At 58.0% G+C, this 16,137-nt stretch overlaps 2 protein-coding genes across 44 annotated transcripts in view; both read right to left on the bottom strand.

The window, feature by feature from the left end:
• LOC135193050 (isoleucine--tRNA ligase, cytoplasmic-like) overlaps positions 1-3,876 on the bottom strand; it is a 31,443-nt gene extending 27,567 nt beyond the window's left edge. For 10 of the 37 annotated variants that reach the window (XR_010309087.1, XR_010309084.1, XR_010309085.1 and 7 more), the window contains exons 1-2: positions 3,697-3,855; positions 826-1,068 (exon numbers count right to left, since the gene is read on the bottom strand). Coding sequence is in view for 9 of the 37 variants with exons in the window: in XM_064176693.1 (XP_064032763.1) it covers positions 3,697-3,815 (119 nt within the window). In the remaining 28 variants the exon portion in view is untranslated. Of the gene's footprint in view, positions 1-262; positions 357-511; positions 634-825; positions 1,069-3,643 lie in introns of all 37 variants that reach the window. The other 27 variants (XR_010309097.1, XR_010309096.1, XR_010309098.1 and 24 more) reach the window with 18 other exon arrangements.
• A 2,036-nt stretch (positions 3,877-5,912) lies between these two features.
• ATP7B (ATPase copper transporting beta) overlaps positions 5,913-16,137 on the bottom strand; it is a 56,147-nt gene continuing 45,922 nt past the window's right edge. For 5 of the 7 annotated variants that reach the window (XM_064176468.1, XM_064176476.1, XM_064176451.1 and 2 more), the window contains 2 exons: positions 11,922-12,098; positions 5,913-6,153 (listed from right to left, as the gene is read on the bottom strand). The gene's annotated coding sequence lies outside the window, so the exon portion shown is untranslated. Of the gene's footprint in view, positions 6,154-6,920; positions 7,015-11,921; positions 12,099-14,378; positions 14,690-16,137 lie in introns of those variants that run through there. The other 2 variants (XM_064176433.1, XM_064176442.1) reach the window with 2 other exon arrangements.

The following is a 16,137-nucleotide window of genomic DNA, read 5'->3' as shown; positions in this document are numbered from 1 at the left end:
AACTGGAAAACTCCAAAGTGAGGGTTTCTAATTTCTAAAGGTTCAATGAACTTTGCTCCAGCTGAACCTGACACTTGAGGAAACAGTACTGAGATTAACTCATCTCAACAGAGCACTCAAGATGGACTACAGATGACCCTGCCCTCGGGAAGGACTTTCTTTTTCCCATTGAAAGCTTGCTGAAAGCAGCAAATGGGGAAACTAATGCCATGTTTAGACACAAATAGATCATCTCATGCGAGGAATCAGTTTGAATCTGTACCTTACAAGGTCTTCAGCATTTTTTTCCTCTTCTTGCCATACTACCTTGCTTAAAAGCAAAAATTGTCCTTGAACAAGAGACAAATCTAGGGGATCTGGAAATAGTTTTAAATAATGTATTGTAAGAAATGAGAAATGACTGCCAGATAAGCCAGGAAACACTGAAGTTCTGTGCCAACTAAATCCTATTATTACCTGACAGTCACTGCCCAAATATGACACCAAAATGACAAAAATATGGTTCACTCACTTTCCAGAAGGCTCCCTGGGGGTGGGAAGCCAATGTTTACTGAAGCTACAGCAAATCCCTCCCAACCTCAGTCCTGAGGAGCTGAGAGTCTGATCAGTGACCTCACTGCTGGCTGCAGCTACCTGGAGGGAGGCAAAGTCCTACAGCTGTGCTGCTCAGGGACATGCTTTAGGGGTGACCTGGCAGTGCTGCCTTAAGGGCTGCCCTGGATGATTTGGAAGCTCTTCTCCAACAGCAACCACTCCATGCTTCTACTCCTCAGAACCGGTGCACCTGACTGCCAGAAGGAGCACAAACTCCACACAAAGCCTTACCTGACCCAGCCTCTTTGGCCACCTGCGTCTCGTGGGGGATGTTCCTCAGCATCTGCTCCTCCCGCATGAGCTGGTGCTGGGCTGAACCCTCCTGCTGCCTGGGGAACGGCCATGCTGCTCCTGCTGCTCCTTCAGCTCATGCCATGCTTGCTGGAGAGAGCTGCAGAACCCAACGGCAGCACAGATTGACACGGAGGGGCTCTGGCAGCAGCAGCTTGAGTGCAGGCAAATCCATCCCTGCAGCTGAGCACAGTCATTGCTTTGGCCCGGAGCCGCTCGCAGTGGCGCCTGGAGGACCTCGGAGGCCTAGAGCGGCTTTGACCAGCGAGAGGAGAGCCCAGAGCGTCGCCTGCCAGCCGGAAGTGACGGCACGGAGGCAAGATGGCGGCGCGGAGCGAGCTGCTGCGGCTGTACCCAGCCCCGGGGGGGTCTTAGGCGGAGTTGGGGGGTCCCGGGAGGGGTCCGAGAGGGCTCGGGGGGGAGCGGGGGAAGGGGCTGGGGGGTTTTGGAGAGTCCCAGAGGGGCTTTGGGGGGGCCCCAGGGGGGTTTGAGGAGTCCCGGGGGGGGGATGAGGTGGCTGGGGGGGGGCGAGCAGTGGGGGGAGGGTCTGGGGATGAGTCAGTGGTTGCCAGGGGCGCTTGGGGGGGTCGCAGGGGGATTTGGGGGGGGGTCCGAAGTGGCTGAAGGGGGTAGGGGGAGGGTCTGGGGGTGTTGTAGGCGGCCCCGGGGTTGGGGGGGTTTGGGGGCGCCTTGGGAAGGGTCCGAGGTGGCTGGGGGGAGGGGGCAGTGGAGCAGAGGGAGGGTCTGGGGGTGTCATGGGGGTCCCCGGGTGAGGTTTTGACGGGGGTCAGAGGTGGCTGGGGGGGGAGGGGAAGGGTCTGTGGGTGCCGTAGAGAGTCCCAGGGGTGCCTGGGGGGGACTGGGAGCAGTGGGAGTGGACTGGGGGGACGCTGGGGGGTGCTGGGGTCCCTCCCCCGAAGCTCCTTGACCTGCCCTGCCAGGGAGGTGCTGCTGCCGCTGCCTGCTGGCCTGGCACAGGTGGCACTGAGGGCGCTGGGCCCAGGCCTGCAGCCCCCAGCCCGGCCCTGGGGGAGGCCTCAGCAGCGCCCCCAGGCCAGGCTGCAGTGCTGCGGGGACAAGCTGAGGGCCTGAGTGGGCACTGGGGGGCGCTGGGCGGGGACGGGGAGGGGCTGGGGGATTAGTGGGGGCATACAAGGAGGTGAGTGGGGGTCTCTGGGAGGCCAGTGGGCGGGTCTGGGGGTCCCTGGGTGGTCTCTAGGAGGGTCTGAGGGTCCCTGAGAGGTCCCTAGGAAGGTCTGGGGGTCCCTGGGAGGGTCTGGGGGTCCCTGAGCCCTCCCCCCATAGGCTCTGGGTCTCCCGGGGGGCTGGAGGCCTGCGGGGGGAGGTCTCCTCCTTCCTGGAGCTGCTGGGGCTGTGCTGGAGACCATCGAGCGCTTCGGAGGGGCGGGGCAGGGGCAGGCCCCGCCCACAACAGAGGATGCACCAATCAGCTGCTGACCCTCCCCGTCCTAACCAGTTTCCCCCCCCCAATAAAGCACCAAACTCTGCCAGGTGGACCCTGCCTTCATTTATGCAAATGAGGGGGTGGGGCACAGGGGTGACCATGCCCACAGCCCCCACAGGATCCACCAATCAGCTGCTGACCCTCCTGTAACCCCTCCCCAACCCCCAACCCATCTCCAAGGTACTCAAAGGCAGAGCCTGATATTGAAATGTATGCAAATGAGGGAGGCAGAACAAGCGGCAGACCACACCGATCACAATCCACCAATCAGCAGCCACCTCCTGAACTCCTCCTCCAAAGGAAGCTCCAAATCTGTCGCCATTTCATTGGTTACTGGGGGGCGGGGGCGGGGCCGAGGGGGCGGGGCCAGGCACAGCATGGGGAGAGGGCGTGGCTATGGAGAGGGCGGGGACTAGACACAGCACGGGGGAGAGGGCGTGGCTATGTAGGGAGCGGGGAATAGGCATTGCACGGGGGGGGGCGTGGCTAAGGAAAAGGGGCGGGGACTAGACAGCAAGGGAACAGGGGGTGTGGCTATGCAAATAAACAGCAACCAGAGCCAGGCAAGAAAGGCCAGGGAGGGGGCGTGGCTCCGCAGCCCGGGGCGCGTGGCTCCGCCAGCCCACTCCTCCCGCAGCAGCAGACCCCTGCAGAGCCCTGCAGTGCCCTAGAGACATCTCCAGACTCCTACAGACAACTTCAGACCTTTCCAAGGGCTCTGCAGACCCTTACAGACCCCTGCAAACTCTTCACACCCCTAAGACCTCTACACACAGCCACAGCCTCCTCTGCAGAGCCCTGCAGCCCCCTCCACACCTTCAATGGATTCCTGCAGACACTTAACAGATGCCTGACAGAGCTCCACAGACCCCTGCAGACCTTTACAAGATGCCTGCAGACACCTGCGGGCCCAGAACAGAAACCTCCACACACCTGCTGAATGCTACAGACACTCGCACACCCCTCCAGCCTCCTAGAGACCTCTAGGGACCCCTCCCGACCTTTCCATAGAGCCCTGCAGACCCCTGCATGTCTTTAAGAGGCCCCTAGAGACCCCCACAGGCCTCTACAGACTGCCAGAGAACCCTGCAGACCCCTACAGACACCTCGAGACCTTTGCAAGGCACCTCAAGACCTTCACAGCCTTTTGAGACACCTACAGCACCACACACACCTCTACCGACCCCTAACCACCTCCACAGACACCCAGAGAGCCCTCCAGGCCCCTAAGGGTACCTACAGATGCCTCCAGACCCCCGCACACGTGCAGACAGCGCCGCAAAGGCTACTTACGGCAGCTGCGCTAAAACGCGTCTCAGATGCGGCGCCGCTGCCGAGCAACTCACCTGCCCAAACTCCTCTGCTGCGAGAGACAAAGAACGCAGCTCTGCCGGGGAACGCGGGAGGCTTCCCTCTGGCCCGAAACGCCCTGCCCGCCTGCCTGCCGCTCTGTGCTCGCCGCCATTCCGCTGCAGCCTGCTCAGCGCCGCGCCGGCCCGGCCCCCGAGCGCCGGCCCGCCCCCCGAGCGCCGGCCCGCCCCCGAGCGCCGGCCCGCCCCCCGAGCGCCGGCCCGCCCCCCGAGCGCCGGCCCGCCCCCCGAGCGCCGGCCCGCCCCCCGAGCGCCGGCCCGCCCCCCCGAGCGCCGGCCCGCCCCCCGAGCGCCGGCCCGCCCCCCGAGCGCCGGCCCGCCCCCCGAGCGCCGGCCCGCCCCCCGAGCGCCGGCCCGCCCCCCGAGCGCCGGCCCGCCCCCCGAGCGCCGGCCCGCCCCCCCCTGCCTGCCGCTTTTAACTCCTCACTCCAATACTTACAAATCCAAACCAGTTCTCAGCTCTCCCTCCCACCTCTCACCTTCCCCTCCACCCCTCCCCTCAGCTTTCAGCCACTTCAATCGTGCACGGCCTTTAGAGACGAGGCAGGGAAACGGGGGACCGCCGCGGCTGAGGAAATGCAGTGTGGACAAGCAAACACACGGTGGCAGCACTCAGCACCGGCGCCACACCGCAGCCGCTACACAACTGCAGTACCCACGAGCAAACACCGGAGGGCAGCACACACAACCGAGAGCGCCTCTGCGCCCGGCCGGGGGCAGCGCCTTCAGCCCAGCGCCGCTCTGCCTATTGCCTTTGCCAACAGCACACCGCACGCAAGGCACAGCCCACGCTCTGCCACTCCTACACACTCACTTTATAGGGACAGCTCTCAACTCCAGCTGGGGCTACTCAGCACTTCCTTGATCTACTCTGGAGGGATTTACAGACAGCAGAGGAGACACAGGGGGAGCTGCTGACACCAGAATTAAGGCCCTTCTGCAGGAGCTAGAGGAAAAACACAGCTCTTCTGCCAGATGAGGGCCACAAAGAGGAGCAGAGGACTGCAGCACCTCTCCTGGGAAGCAGGACTGAAAGAACTGGGGCTGTGGAGGCTGCAGAAGAGAAGGCAGAGCTTCGAGCTACGCTGCAGTATCTGAAAGGGACCTGCAGCAAAGCTGGAGGACTGTCTAAAAGGGCCTGTGCTGATACTCTGTGCATTTAAAAGGATTGCAGTGAAGCTGCTCCAAGAAAAACTTTAGAGACTGAAGAAATCAAAAACCAAACTGCCACATTCCCTCACACAACTTCCTACATGACCTCAGCAAACCCCTTTCACTTCACATCGCTTCTGACACCCACTCTGGGAGCTGGACACTCCTTCTCTCCCTGAAGCCGGGAGAAAGATCTGGTGAACGTGGCAGCACGTGGCAGAGGGTCAAGACTTAAGCAGACACCTGATTGCTATCACAGCTCAGAAACGACTGAGACACATGCCCTCCTCCCAAACCTAGCAGTTAGGAAGTGCTACAGCTGCACCAGATCACACTGGGATCTGCTTCTTGCACAGGATGCAGCAGATTCTGGTCCATAGCTCAGAGAGGATTGCTTAGCTACTGCTGTTTATGAACACGAACCAAAACCAACCACAACAACAAAGGCTCAGAGCTGGAAACAGTTCTCAGCAGTGCAGCAAAATCCCTTTCTTTTATTCCATAGAGAGGTGCTGCAGTGACCTCAGGGGTTTTTAAGTCAAAAGCTGCTTGCTGGAATCACAGAATCAGTCAGGGTCAGAAGGGACCACAAGGACCTCGTTCCAGAGACACTTCACACTAGCCCGAGCCAAAACTAGAACGGTAGGAAAAAAGGCAAATCACAAAACATAGGACTGCCTTAACTGTCCTACATTGTAACTAGCAGCACCAAGTCCCAATCAATTCAGAGCCTTGGCACTGTTTCTCCTTGAAGATTTTAACCCTGGACACAAAGGAGTCCTGCTCTCAGCCATGGGATTACAATAAAAGTGACTCAAATGACTCAAAAGGGTAACACAAATGCCTTTTCCTGACCAATCTCTCTACATGTTCCTATGATGCTCCACTAACTCCCTCCTTCAGAGTGGCTAACAGTCTCCAACAGACACTGCACCAGCAGCTACCTTGAAGATCTGTAACCAGCTGAGGGAAGGGCTGTAAAACAAATTCACCTCCTTCAGAAAGCTTCTCATCAGTTACACAGAGCAGTCAGAGCCTGCTTCCATTCACATCTTTCTTTATCAGGTTCCACTGTGGAGTCAGAACACTTAAAGTTCACTTAGTCACAGGTTAAGTCGACTCTGCTGTTGGTATCCAACCCCATGCTGCTGGCTGAAGCAAAGTATTCCAGGGCTTGAAGTTGAGACTGCATCACGAGAGACCTCCTGTGCCAAGTGCTGCTTTGGGTTTCTGGGGTTGGGGTCAGGAGGGGATGGGTGGCAGGTGGCTGACTCCTGCTTTCTGCAAACAGAAACAGGCTAAGGTAATTGTGCACTGCAGGATCTCATTTTGTATTTACCTCTTGATCTCAACCCAGAGGGTTTTTCCTTGGCTGTGTTACTTTTGCCTCACTTCTGTGTTGGAGGGAAACAGGAGGCTAACCCATTACAGCACTGTAAGTTGTTCAGGCACTGGGAAAACAATTCAACAGGCCCCTGTGTTCCAGGAGGTTTATCAAGTAGCCTGCCAACATTTTCAGGTGCTAAAGAACTAATGAACATTCCATTTAGGAAACAGCTCCCTCATCTCATAGCAAGCAAACATTCCCCACTGTCACTAATCCTAGGAGCTGACAAAAGACTTCATTGAATGGTTTAGGTTGGAAGGGACCTCTCCTGATGACAATGACCAACAAATGACTCCCTTCAATAAATAAGCGATTTGGGAAATTCCAGAGAGTACTTTTGCTAAACAAGTTAGTCTCTTTTCTTTTCCATCAGGTCTTTCTGTTGAAGCTCAGCATCTGAAAGCTCTGTACCTCTCCCCTGTAAGAAGTAGTTTGCTGCCTGCAGCTGCACGTAGCAAGTAGGTGCACCATGCAAATGGGGTATTTAGGGATTCAGCCATTTAGCTTCTTACATGTATGCATAAATTATCTGTAACACATATAAGCGTGTGGCTACTAAATAAAGTTGTCACTCGCTTTTGATCCACACTGGATTGTGCAGTGTCCTTGCACAGTGAGTTCAGCCCTTCTCCGCGAGATCTGCCTCCCTGCAAACCCTAACCTGTCAGCACCTCCCAGCAGCAGGGAACAGAGAGAAGCACTCCACAGCCGTTTGCACGAGAGGCTTTCTGCTCATCCAGCTGCTCTGTCAGCATCTGCATTGGACAGAATCTTCAGCTACTAGGTCAGAGCTCTGACTCAGTCAGAGCTCAGTCCAGTCGTCATCAGGTCCATCCCAGCCTCTCCCACTCCCTCCCAAGCCCCTATCAGTCCCACCCAGCCCTCTCCCAATCCTTCCCAGTCCATCCCACAGTCTCCCAGTATATCCCAGTCCCCTTCCAGTCCTTTCCCATTCCCTCCCATTTCTCCACAAGTTCCCATGAGTCCCTCACAATCTCCTCCCTATCCCATCCCAGTACCTCCCAGTCCCACTTCCCTCCCTGCCACCTCTTAGGCCCCTTCCCATTCCCATCCAATCCCTCACAGTCCCCTCCCAGTTCCACCCTCTCCTTCCCAGGTCTATTCCCAGTCCATCCCACTCCCAGTCTCCTCCCAGTCCTTCCCGGTTCCTTTGAATCCCACCCACTCCCTACAACTCCCTCCCAGTCCCACCCCAGTCTCTTTCAATCCCATCCCACTCCTTTCCCAGTACATCCCAGTCCCCTCCCATTTCTTCTCAGTACCTTCCAGGCTTCTCCCAATCCAATCCTCACCAGTCCCTTCCCAGTCCATCCCAATCCCCTCCTAGTCCCTTCCAGTGCCCTCCAACTACCTTTCACACCCTCCCACTACCTTTCCACTCCCCTCCCACTCTGGCCCAGTCCCCTCCCAGTCCCAATCCATTCCAAACCCCTTCCCATTCCCCCCAATCCCCTCCCAGTCCTTCTCAGTCCCTTCCAGGCCTATCCCAGTTCCCTCACAGTCCTCTCCCAGTACCTCCCAATCCAAATCCAGTCCTTACTAGGTCCATCCCGGTCCCTTCCCAGTCCCATTCCAGTCCTCTCCCATTTCCTTCCAATTCTCTATCACTCCCACCCAGCCCCCTCCCAATCATAGAATCAAGCAGGTTGGAAGAGACCTCCAAAGCTCATCCAGTCCATCCTAGCCCCCAGCCCTATCCAATCAACTAGACCGTGGCACTAAGTGCCTCATCCAGGCTTTTCTTGAAGACCCCCGGGGACAGTGCCTCCACCACCTCCCTGGGCAGCCCATTCCAGTGGGAAATCACTCTCTCTGTGAAGAACTTCCTCCTAATATCCAGCCTATACCTTCCCAGTCCATTCCCCTAGCTCCCAGGCTATCCCAATCCCTTCCCAGTCCCCTCCCACTCTCTCACAATCCATTCCAGATCCCCTCCCACTCCATCTCATTCCTCTCCCACTTCCCATCAGTCTCTCCTATTCCCCTCCCTGTCCCATCCCAGTACCTCCCAGTCCCATTCCCCTCCCTGACAGCTCTCTGTCCTCTTCCCAATCCCTCCCAGTCCCTTCACTCCTTCCCAGATGCCTTCCCAGCCCAGCCCACTCTCAGTCCATCCCAGACTCTCCCAGTTCCTCTGAATCCCACTCACTCCCTCCCAATCCCCTCCCAGTTCCATCCCAGTCTCACAATCCCATTCCAGGCCTTTCCCAGTACATCCCAGTCCTTCTCAGACCCTTCCAGGCCTCTCCTAATACCCTCCCAGTCCTCTCCCAGTCCCAATCCAGTCTTTAACCAGGTCCAACCCATTCCCCTCCCATTCTCTCTCTGGCCTTCCCCCCCCCTTCCCAGTTCCACCTCAGTTCCTCCCAGTCCATCCCATTGCCCTCTCAGTCCCTTCGCAGTACCTCCCAGTCCCATACCCCTCCATGCCACCTCAGTCCCCTTCCCAGTCCATCCCAGTCCCCTCGAGTCTCTCCCAGATCCCTTCCCAGTCCATCCAACTCTCTCCCAGTTCCTCTGAATCCCACCCACTCCCTCCCAGTCCCTCACAATCCCATTCCACTCCTTTCCCAGTACTTTCACACTCCCAGTCCTTCCCAGTCCCTTCCAGGCCCATCCCAGTTCTCTCCCAGTCCTAATCTAGTTCTTGCCAGGTCCATCCCAGTCCCCTCCCAGTCTCTCCCAGTCCCTCCCAGTTCTCTATCACTCCCACCCAGTCCTCTCCCAATCCTTCCCAGTCTATCCTACTGGCTCCCAGTATACCCCAGTCCCCTTCCAGTCCCCTTCATCACCTCCCAATCCCCATCACTGTCTCCCAGTCCCTCCAAATCCCCTCCCAGTGCCTTCCCACTGCCTCCCACTGCCTCCCAGTCCCTCATCCTTTCCCACTTCCCTCCCACTACCTCTCAGTCTCCTCCCACTCCTCGCCAGTCCCTCCCAATCCCATCCCACTCCCCATCTGCCCCTCCTGTTCCCCTCCATGGCTCTCCCAGTCACTCACAATCACTCCCAGTCCCTCATCAATCCCTTCCCACTCCATCCCACTCCCTCCCAGTCTCCTCCCAATCCCTCCCAGTTCCTCTGAATCCCCCCCAGTCTAGCCTGGTCCCCTCCTAGTCCTTCTCAGTGTCTCCCAAACCCCTCCCAGTCTGGCTTAGTCTCTCCAAGTCCCTCCCAGACCATCCCATTCCTCTTCCAGTTCCAAGTAGTCCCTCGCAATCCCCTCCCAGTCTCTCCCAATCCCTCCCAGTCACTCATTTATTCCTTCCCACTCCACCCCAGTCCCTCCCAGTCTCTCTGAATTCCTCCCACTCTCTCCCAATCCCTTCCAGTCCCTCCCAGTCTCTCCAAACTCATTCCACATCCCCTCCCACTCTCTCCCAATCCCTTCCAGTCCCTCCCAGTCTCACCAAACTCATTCCACATCCCCTCACACTCTCTCCCAATCCCTTCCAGTCCCTCCCAGTCTCTCCAAACTCATTCCACATCCCCTCTCACTCTCTCCCAATCCCTTCCAGTCCCTTCCAGTCTCTCCAAATTCATTCCACATCCCCTCTCACTCTCTCCCAATCCCTTCCAGTCCCTCCCAGTCTCTCCAAACTCATTCCACATCCCCTCACACTCTCTCCCAATCCCTTCCAGTCCCTCCCAGTCTCTCCAAACTCATTCCACATCCCCTCTCACTCTCTCCCAATCCCTTCCAGTCCCTCCCAGTCTCACCAAACTCATTCCACATCCCCTCACACTCTCTCCCAATCCCTTCCAGTCCCTCCCAGTCTCTCCAAACTCATTCCACATCCCCTCTCACTCTCTCCCAATCCCTTCCAGTCCCTTCCAGTCTCTCCAAATTCATTCCACATCCCCTCTCACTCTCTCCCAATCCCTTCCAGTCCCTCCCAGTCTCACCAAACTCATTCCACATCCCCTCCCACTCTCTCCCAATCCCTTCCAGTCCCTCCCAGTCTCTCTGAATTCCTCCCAATCCCTCTCACTCTCTCCCAATCCCTTCCAGTCCCTCCCAGTCTCTCCAAATTCATTCCACATCCCCTCCCACTCTCTCCCAGTCCCTTCCAGTCTCTCCAAATTCATTCCAGATCCCCTTCCACTCTCTCCCAATCCCTTCCAGTCCATCCCAGTCCCCTCCCATTTCCTCCCATTCCCCATCAGTCCCACCCAACTCCCTCCAAGTCCATTCCTCTATCTCCCAGTATATCCCATTCCCCTTCCAGTCCCCTCCAGGAACTCCCAATCCCCTAGCACTCTCTCCCACTCCCTGTAAATCCCCTCCCAGTCTCTCTCTTCCTCTGCAGGCTTCCCACTCCCTCCCAGTTCTTCTCAGTGTCTCCCAAACCCCTCCCAGTCTGGCTCAGTCTCAGCCTCTCCAAGTCCTTTCCCAGTCCCTCCAAGTCCATCCCATTCCTCTCCCTGTTCCCATCAGTCCCTCCCATTCCCCTTCCTGTCCCATCCCAGGACCTCCCAGTCCCATTCCCCTCCCTCACACCTCTCAGTCCCATTCCAGTCCATCCCACTCCCTCTCAGTCCATCCCAGTCTCTTGCAATCCCCCCAGAGCCTTTCCCAATACCCTCCCATGCCAAATTCCCTCTCAGTCTCTTCCAATTCCTTCTGATCCCTTCCAGATGCCTTCCCACTCCCTCCCATTGCCAGTCCAGTCCCCTCTCAGTCCAGCCCAGTCTCTCTCAGTCCTTCCAAGTCCCCTTCCAGTCCCACCCAGCCCCTCCCAATCCCTCCCTGTCCATTCCTCTATCTCCCAGTATATCCCAGTCTCCTTCCAGTCCCCTCAGTAACTCCCAATCCCCTATCACTCTCTCCCAGTCCCTCCAATTCCCCTCCCAGCCCCTCCCCAGTCCATCCCAGTCCCAGTCCCTTCCAGTCCTCTCCCATTTCCTCCCAACCCCCTTCAGCCCTACCCATTCCCCTCCCAGTCACTCACATTCCCTCCCAGTCCCTCATGCATCCCTTCCCACTCCATCCCAATGCCCTCCCAGTCTCCTCCCAATCCCTCCTGGTGTCTCCCAGTCCCTCTGGACCCCTCCCAGCCGGGCAGCAGAAAGGCAGCAGCAGGAGCACATCCCAGCAGTAAAAGGATGTTAAATCCACCCCGACACAGGCACACAAAAGCCTCTGCAGGCAGCACAGCCTCGGCCCCTAGCCCAGCCCCTGCTCAGCTGCCCTGGCACCGCTGGCTCTGGGGCTCCACTGCCATCAGCCCAGAGCCAAGCAGCAAAGGCTGCACTGCACCAGCACCAACTGCACTGCGGCACAGGCTGCTGGCACAGCTGCCTCTCTGCCCAAGCACAGCCCTGAGCAGCAAGTGGCACAGCTGCACAAGTGACCTGCTTTGGCCAGCACAGCAACGAGGCCCAGGCAGCTCTGCCTTCTGTCTGCCACCTCCTGCACAGTGCCCCCAGAGTGCCCCTGAGGGGAACAGCTCCCCGAGGGAGACCTTAGCTGCAGCAGCACTGCCCAGCAGCCTCTCCAGGGCAGAGGCCTCTCCCCACACCTGAACACCCCCTTCAGTTTTCACTCCCTCACACCCTGAGCTTCTCCTCTGCAACCATCAGCACACTGAAAGGCCTAAGAGAAGGCTTTAAGCAAGGCTGGCACTTGGCACCAACTCACCACAGAGACATTTCTGCCCCCACAGCCACAGGAAATCCATTTCTGAACCAGCTGCAAGCAGCAATTGCATTTCAAACAGCTCCACGGCCTGGGACCAAAGCATCCCACCCTGCCAGGGCTTGGGGCTGAGGCTGAGTGCAGATCTGCAGCTGGGCTGGGGCAAAGCAGTTCAGCTCCCTGCAAAAAGAGAGAACAAACACAGCAGAGAACTCTCACCCAGGCACAAACAACAGAGACAGAAAGAGGGAGGCAACCTCCAGAGGACCCCAGGCCAACTTAGATGCCCACAATGCCCCTTCTGATGCCCCTGAACCCTGCTGCATCACCCCAGGCCCATTTTACCTGTCCCCAGACCCTTTTGAGGGCCCCCAGGCTCACTGCAGATAAGCCCAGAAGCCTCTAGCACAGCCCCAGGCCCCTTTAGAGACCCCCAGAACCCCTCTAGACACTCACAGATCTCCCTTAGGTGCCTCCAGACCCACTTTAGATCCAGCCCCACCGCTTTAGATGCCCCCAGACCACTTTACATGTCCCCAAAGACCTCTTGACACTCCCAGACCCATTTTAGATGCCCCCAGATCCCCTTCGATGCCCTTAAAACCCTTTTAGGAGCCCCCAGATGGCCTTTAGCTGCCTCCAAAGCCCCTTCAGACGCCACTCAAGCCCCTCAGCAGCACCTGGCAGCAAGCAGCACCTCGCCAGGTCCCTCTCAACTCCTTCAGGACCCTGCAGAGGTACCCTTGAAGCACCAAAGGGCTTCCCCCAGAGACCTCCAGACACCTCTGTATGACCCCAGAACCCTTTAGATGCCCCCAGATCCCACTTTGATACCCCCACACTCACCTCACATGTACACAGACCCCTGCACAGGCTTACAGACCCTTTTTGGGGAGCCCAGAACCCCTCCAGATGCTCTCAGACTCCCTACACAAGCACCCAGATCCTCTGTGTCACCCCCAAAGGCCTCTGCACACCCCCAGACTGCCCTGACACCCCGCAGGGGGCATGGCTGCAGGTCCCAGGCCCTCAGGGGACACTGAAACACAGAGCAAGACCTCCCCAAACCCTGGGGCACCCCAAACTCGACACCTCACAGCTCCACAGACGAGCCCAGACACTGTGAGGGCTTTGCAGAGAGCCCCAAACCTCACTGAGAGCATCCCCAGCTCCTCTGGGATCCTCCAGACACCCCCAGGAGCCCCCAGGGGAAGACTGAGAGGCCTCACAGCCCCCTCGGGTACCCACAAACCCCATTCTGATGCCCCCAGACCCCTTCAGATGCCCCCAAAAGGCCTTTCGATAGCCCCCAGACTCCCTTGTCGCTCCCAAAACCCCTTCAGACGCCCCCGGATCACCTGCAGGTGCCGGCAGGGCAGTGGCTGGCAGGTCCAGGCTTGGACACTGAACACCAGAGGGGCACAGCCCCAAATCCTCAGCTCCCCAAGCCCCGAGACTGCACAGCAGAGCCCACGGACTGTGGGGACCCCACAGAGACCCCTAAAGAGCTCACCGAGAGCCACTCAGATCCCGCCCGAATCCTGCGGCGCCCACAGAGGCCACACAGCTCCAGAGACACTGCCCAGCTCCTCTGGGACCATCGGAGCCCACAGGGGACACCCAGAGGCTTACAGGCGCCTCCATGCGCCCCGCAGCCCTTGGGACGCTGCCAGACCCACTCCAGGGGCCCGCACAGCCCCTCCCGAGGGGCGGCAACGCTGAGCGGCCTCGGGGTGCCGCTGCCTCTGCGCTTGGGAAGCAGCCCCGCGGGGCCCTGCTCTGCCGGACAGAGAAACCCAACGCGCACTAAACAAAAGCCCTCTGACACTGCCTCGGGCACACACCTGCACTGCACAGCCCTCTGCGCCTCCGCTCTCGCTCGACGCCGCTGCCGCCGGAGCCTTTCCGCCACAGACCTCTCGCTGCGGCCCCGGGCCCGCACGCGGAACCCGACGGCGCCGCCGCACGCCTGCGCCACCCGCATGGCCCCGCACAGCGGCACAAGGCATGCGCGCAGCGCTCGCTGCTGCCGCCCGGCGTTCATTCTCGGCACCGCCGCTCCCTGGCGCCCTGGGCGAGTCACGTCACTACGTGAGAGGCGGAGCTACCGCCATAGCAACAAGCCGCGAAACAACGCGTGCGCGAAGGGCCCCAGCAGCGGGCCGCGAAACAGCGCTTGTTCGGAGCCCGTAGCAGCGCGCTGCCTTTTCATCTCTCGTCCCTCCTCTCCCGCCGACCCCTCCAAGAATTTTCAGGCGTTTCAACATTCAGGGCATTTAGACGAGGCAGCAGCACCGAGGGCTGACGGGCAGCACACACCGCTGCACTACTGCACTTCCAGCAATTAAACACAAGGCGGCAGCACTGACCCCTGACAGCAGCAAGTAGCCCCTGGAGCCCCTGGCAGCTCCGCTTGTTTTTCCCATCTACATTTTAAACAAAAAGACACACACGCACAGGAAATTTCACTCTTTTTAATGTCTATATCTATTGTGGTTGAGAGACATATAGTTTCGATCCGATCAATTCGTGGGAAGAGGCTACAGACAGGAGGGAGGGGGGATTTTGAATGGAGCTGCCCTCCTTGTACCACCACCACAAAAGTATGCACTCAGCTTAAGACAACAGTGCAATAAAGAGTTAGAAACTAGAAGGGCTGATGGTGGAGCCATACGAAGGACACTACCAGTTCTGAGTTCATGAAAAGGTCACTTGAGGAAGACCTCTTTACCACTGAAGACCACCAGAGGGATCACTGGATAAAACGAGACCTGCACGGAAGAGAGACCTGCCGTTCTTGGGACTGGTAAGAAAAATAATCCAACCTTTCCTTAGAATTAGTAACGAATATGTAATAGAACAGGATATGAAAAGAGAAGATTAAAGACAAAGGGTGTGCGTTAGGGCAGAGCAGAGCCTCCCCACGCACCCAGGCCTGTGCACTGCTTGATTCCTGTGACTCTATTGAAAGCCTTATCTTGCATGAACCTAAGTTTATGCCTTTTATTTATGACAAAAGGATCAATCACCGTATGAATAGCTACAGCCTTCTTTTCTCACCTCTTGATCCCCATAGCTCCCTTCCAAACTGCACCACGCTGGGATTCTAAGTACTCTACCTAAGGTGACTCAAAGAGTTAGGAGCCATCAGGAAGGGAGACATGCTCAGGATGGCTCTTCAGCTTGGGGGAGCCCTGTGAGGGTGTCAGAGCAAATTTCTCTCCATGTGATGCTCTCTCAGCCATACATGGAGCATGAGGAACAGGCCCAGACAGCGTGGCCCCCTTCCTGTTTCCCTGAACAGGCTCCTTCCCTCTCAGGGGCCGAATCCAAAGCAGGGCTGACCCTGTGCCCAGGGGGCTGCCATGCACCCCAGGAATGCAAAGCTTGCTGTGAGCGCTGGGCACAGCCCCAGCACAGAGGGGAGGTAGGGACTGCCTGGACAACCCTGCCAAGAACATGCAGCTGGCCTTCAAAGAGGAGGGAGAAAGAGCAGGGAGCCCAAGGAAACCAAAGAGTGCCTTTGTTTGGAAGAGACCTTTTGGATCATCAGGTCCAAGACTGAAGCCAGCACTACCAGGTCACCACTAAAGCACAGCCCTCAGCACCACATCTCCTCAGCTCTAAAAGCCCTCTGGAGATGGGGACTGCACCACTGTGCTGGGCAGCCTGGGCCAGGCCTTGACAGCCCTCAAGGGCAAGAAATTGCTCTGACCTAAGCCTCCCTTGGCACAACCTGAGGCCCTGTCCTCTTGTCCTAGCACTTGTGCCTTGGGAGAGGACACTGATCCCCCTGCAAAAGGGTCTGCTCTGAGCCCTGGCTCAGAGTTGAGCAAAAGCTCCTCCTCTGCCTGTGCTACCGAGAGCTGTTCAAAAGGGCCCAAAGCCCCAGGGGCCTTGAGCTCAACCCTTGCCTGAGACAGGCTGAATCCAGCCCAGCTGTCACCTGCACTGAGCTGGACTGGGCAAGAGGAAGGAATGGAGCTGCAGAACAAGGCAGATGCCCCACAGCCTTCAGAAAGCCACCAAGGCCTCCTCATCTTGCTGGGGGTGGGTTTGGTGCAGATGAGCACCTCACAGGGCACGTTGTTCACGCTGCAGATCTTGAAGCGTGCCGTGGTGCCCAACCAGAACGCTGGTGAAGAGGAACTTGTTCTGGTCCCTCACAAACACTCCCTCAGCCTCCACTGTCCGCAGCACCTGGCAGAGGTTGCTGCTG

This window comes from Pogoniulus pusillus, chromosome 3 (genome assembly GCF_015220805.1).
Source record: "Pogoniulus pusillus isolate bPogPus1 chromosome 3, bPogPus1.pri, whole genome shotgun sequence".
NCBI classification, from domain to species: domain Eukaryota; kingdom Metazoa; phylum Chordata; class Aves; order Piciformes; family Lybiidae; genus Pogoniulus; species Pogoniulus pusillus.
The sequence above is the reverse complement of the archived record's forward strand: the minus strand, read 5'-3'. Positions and strand labels throughout refer to the sequence as shown.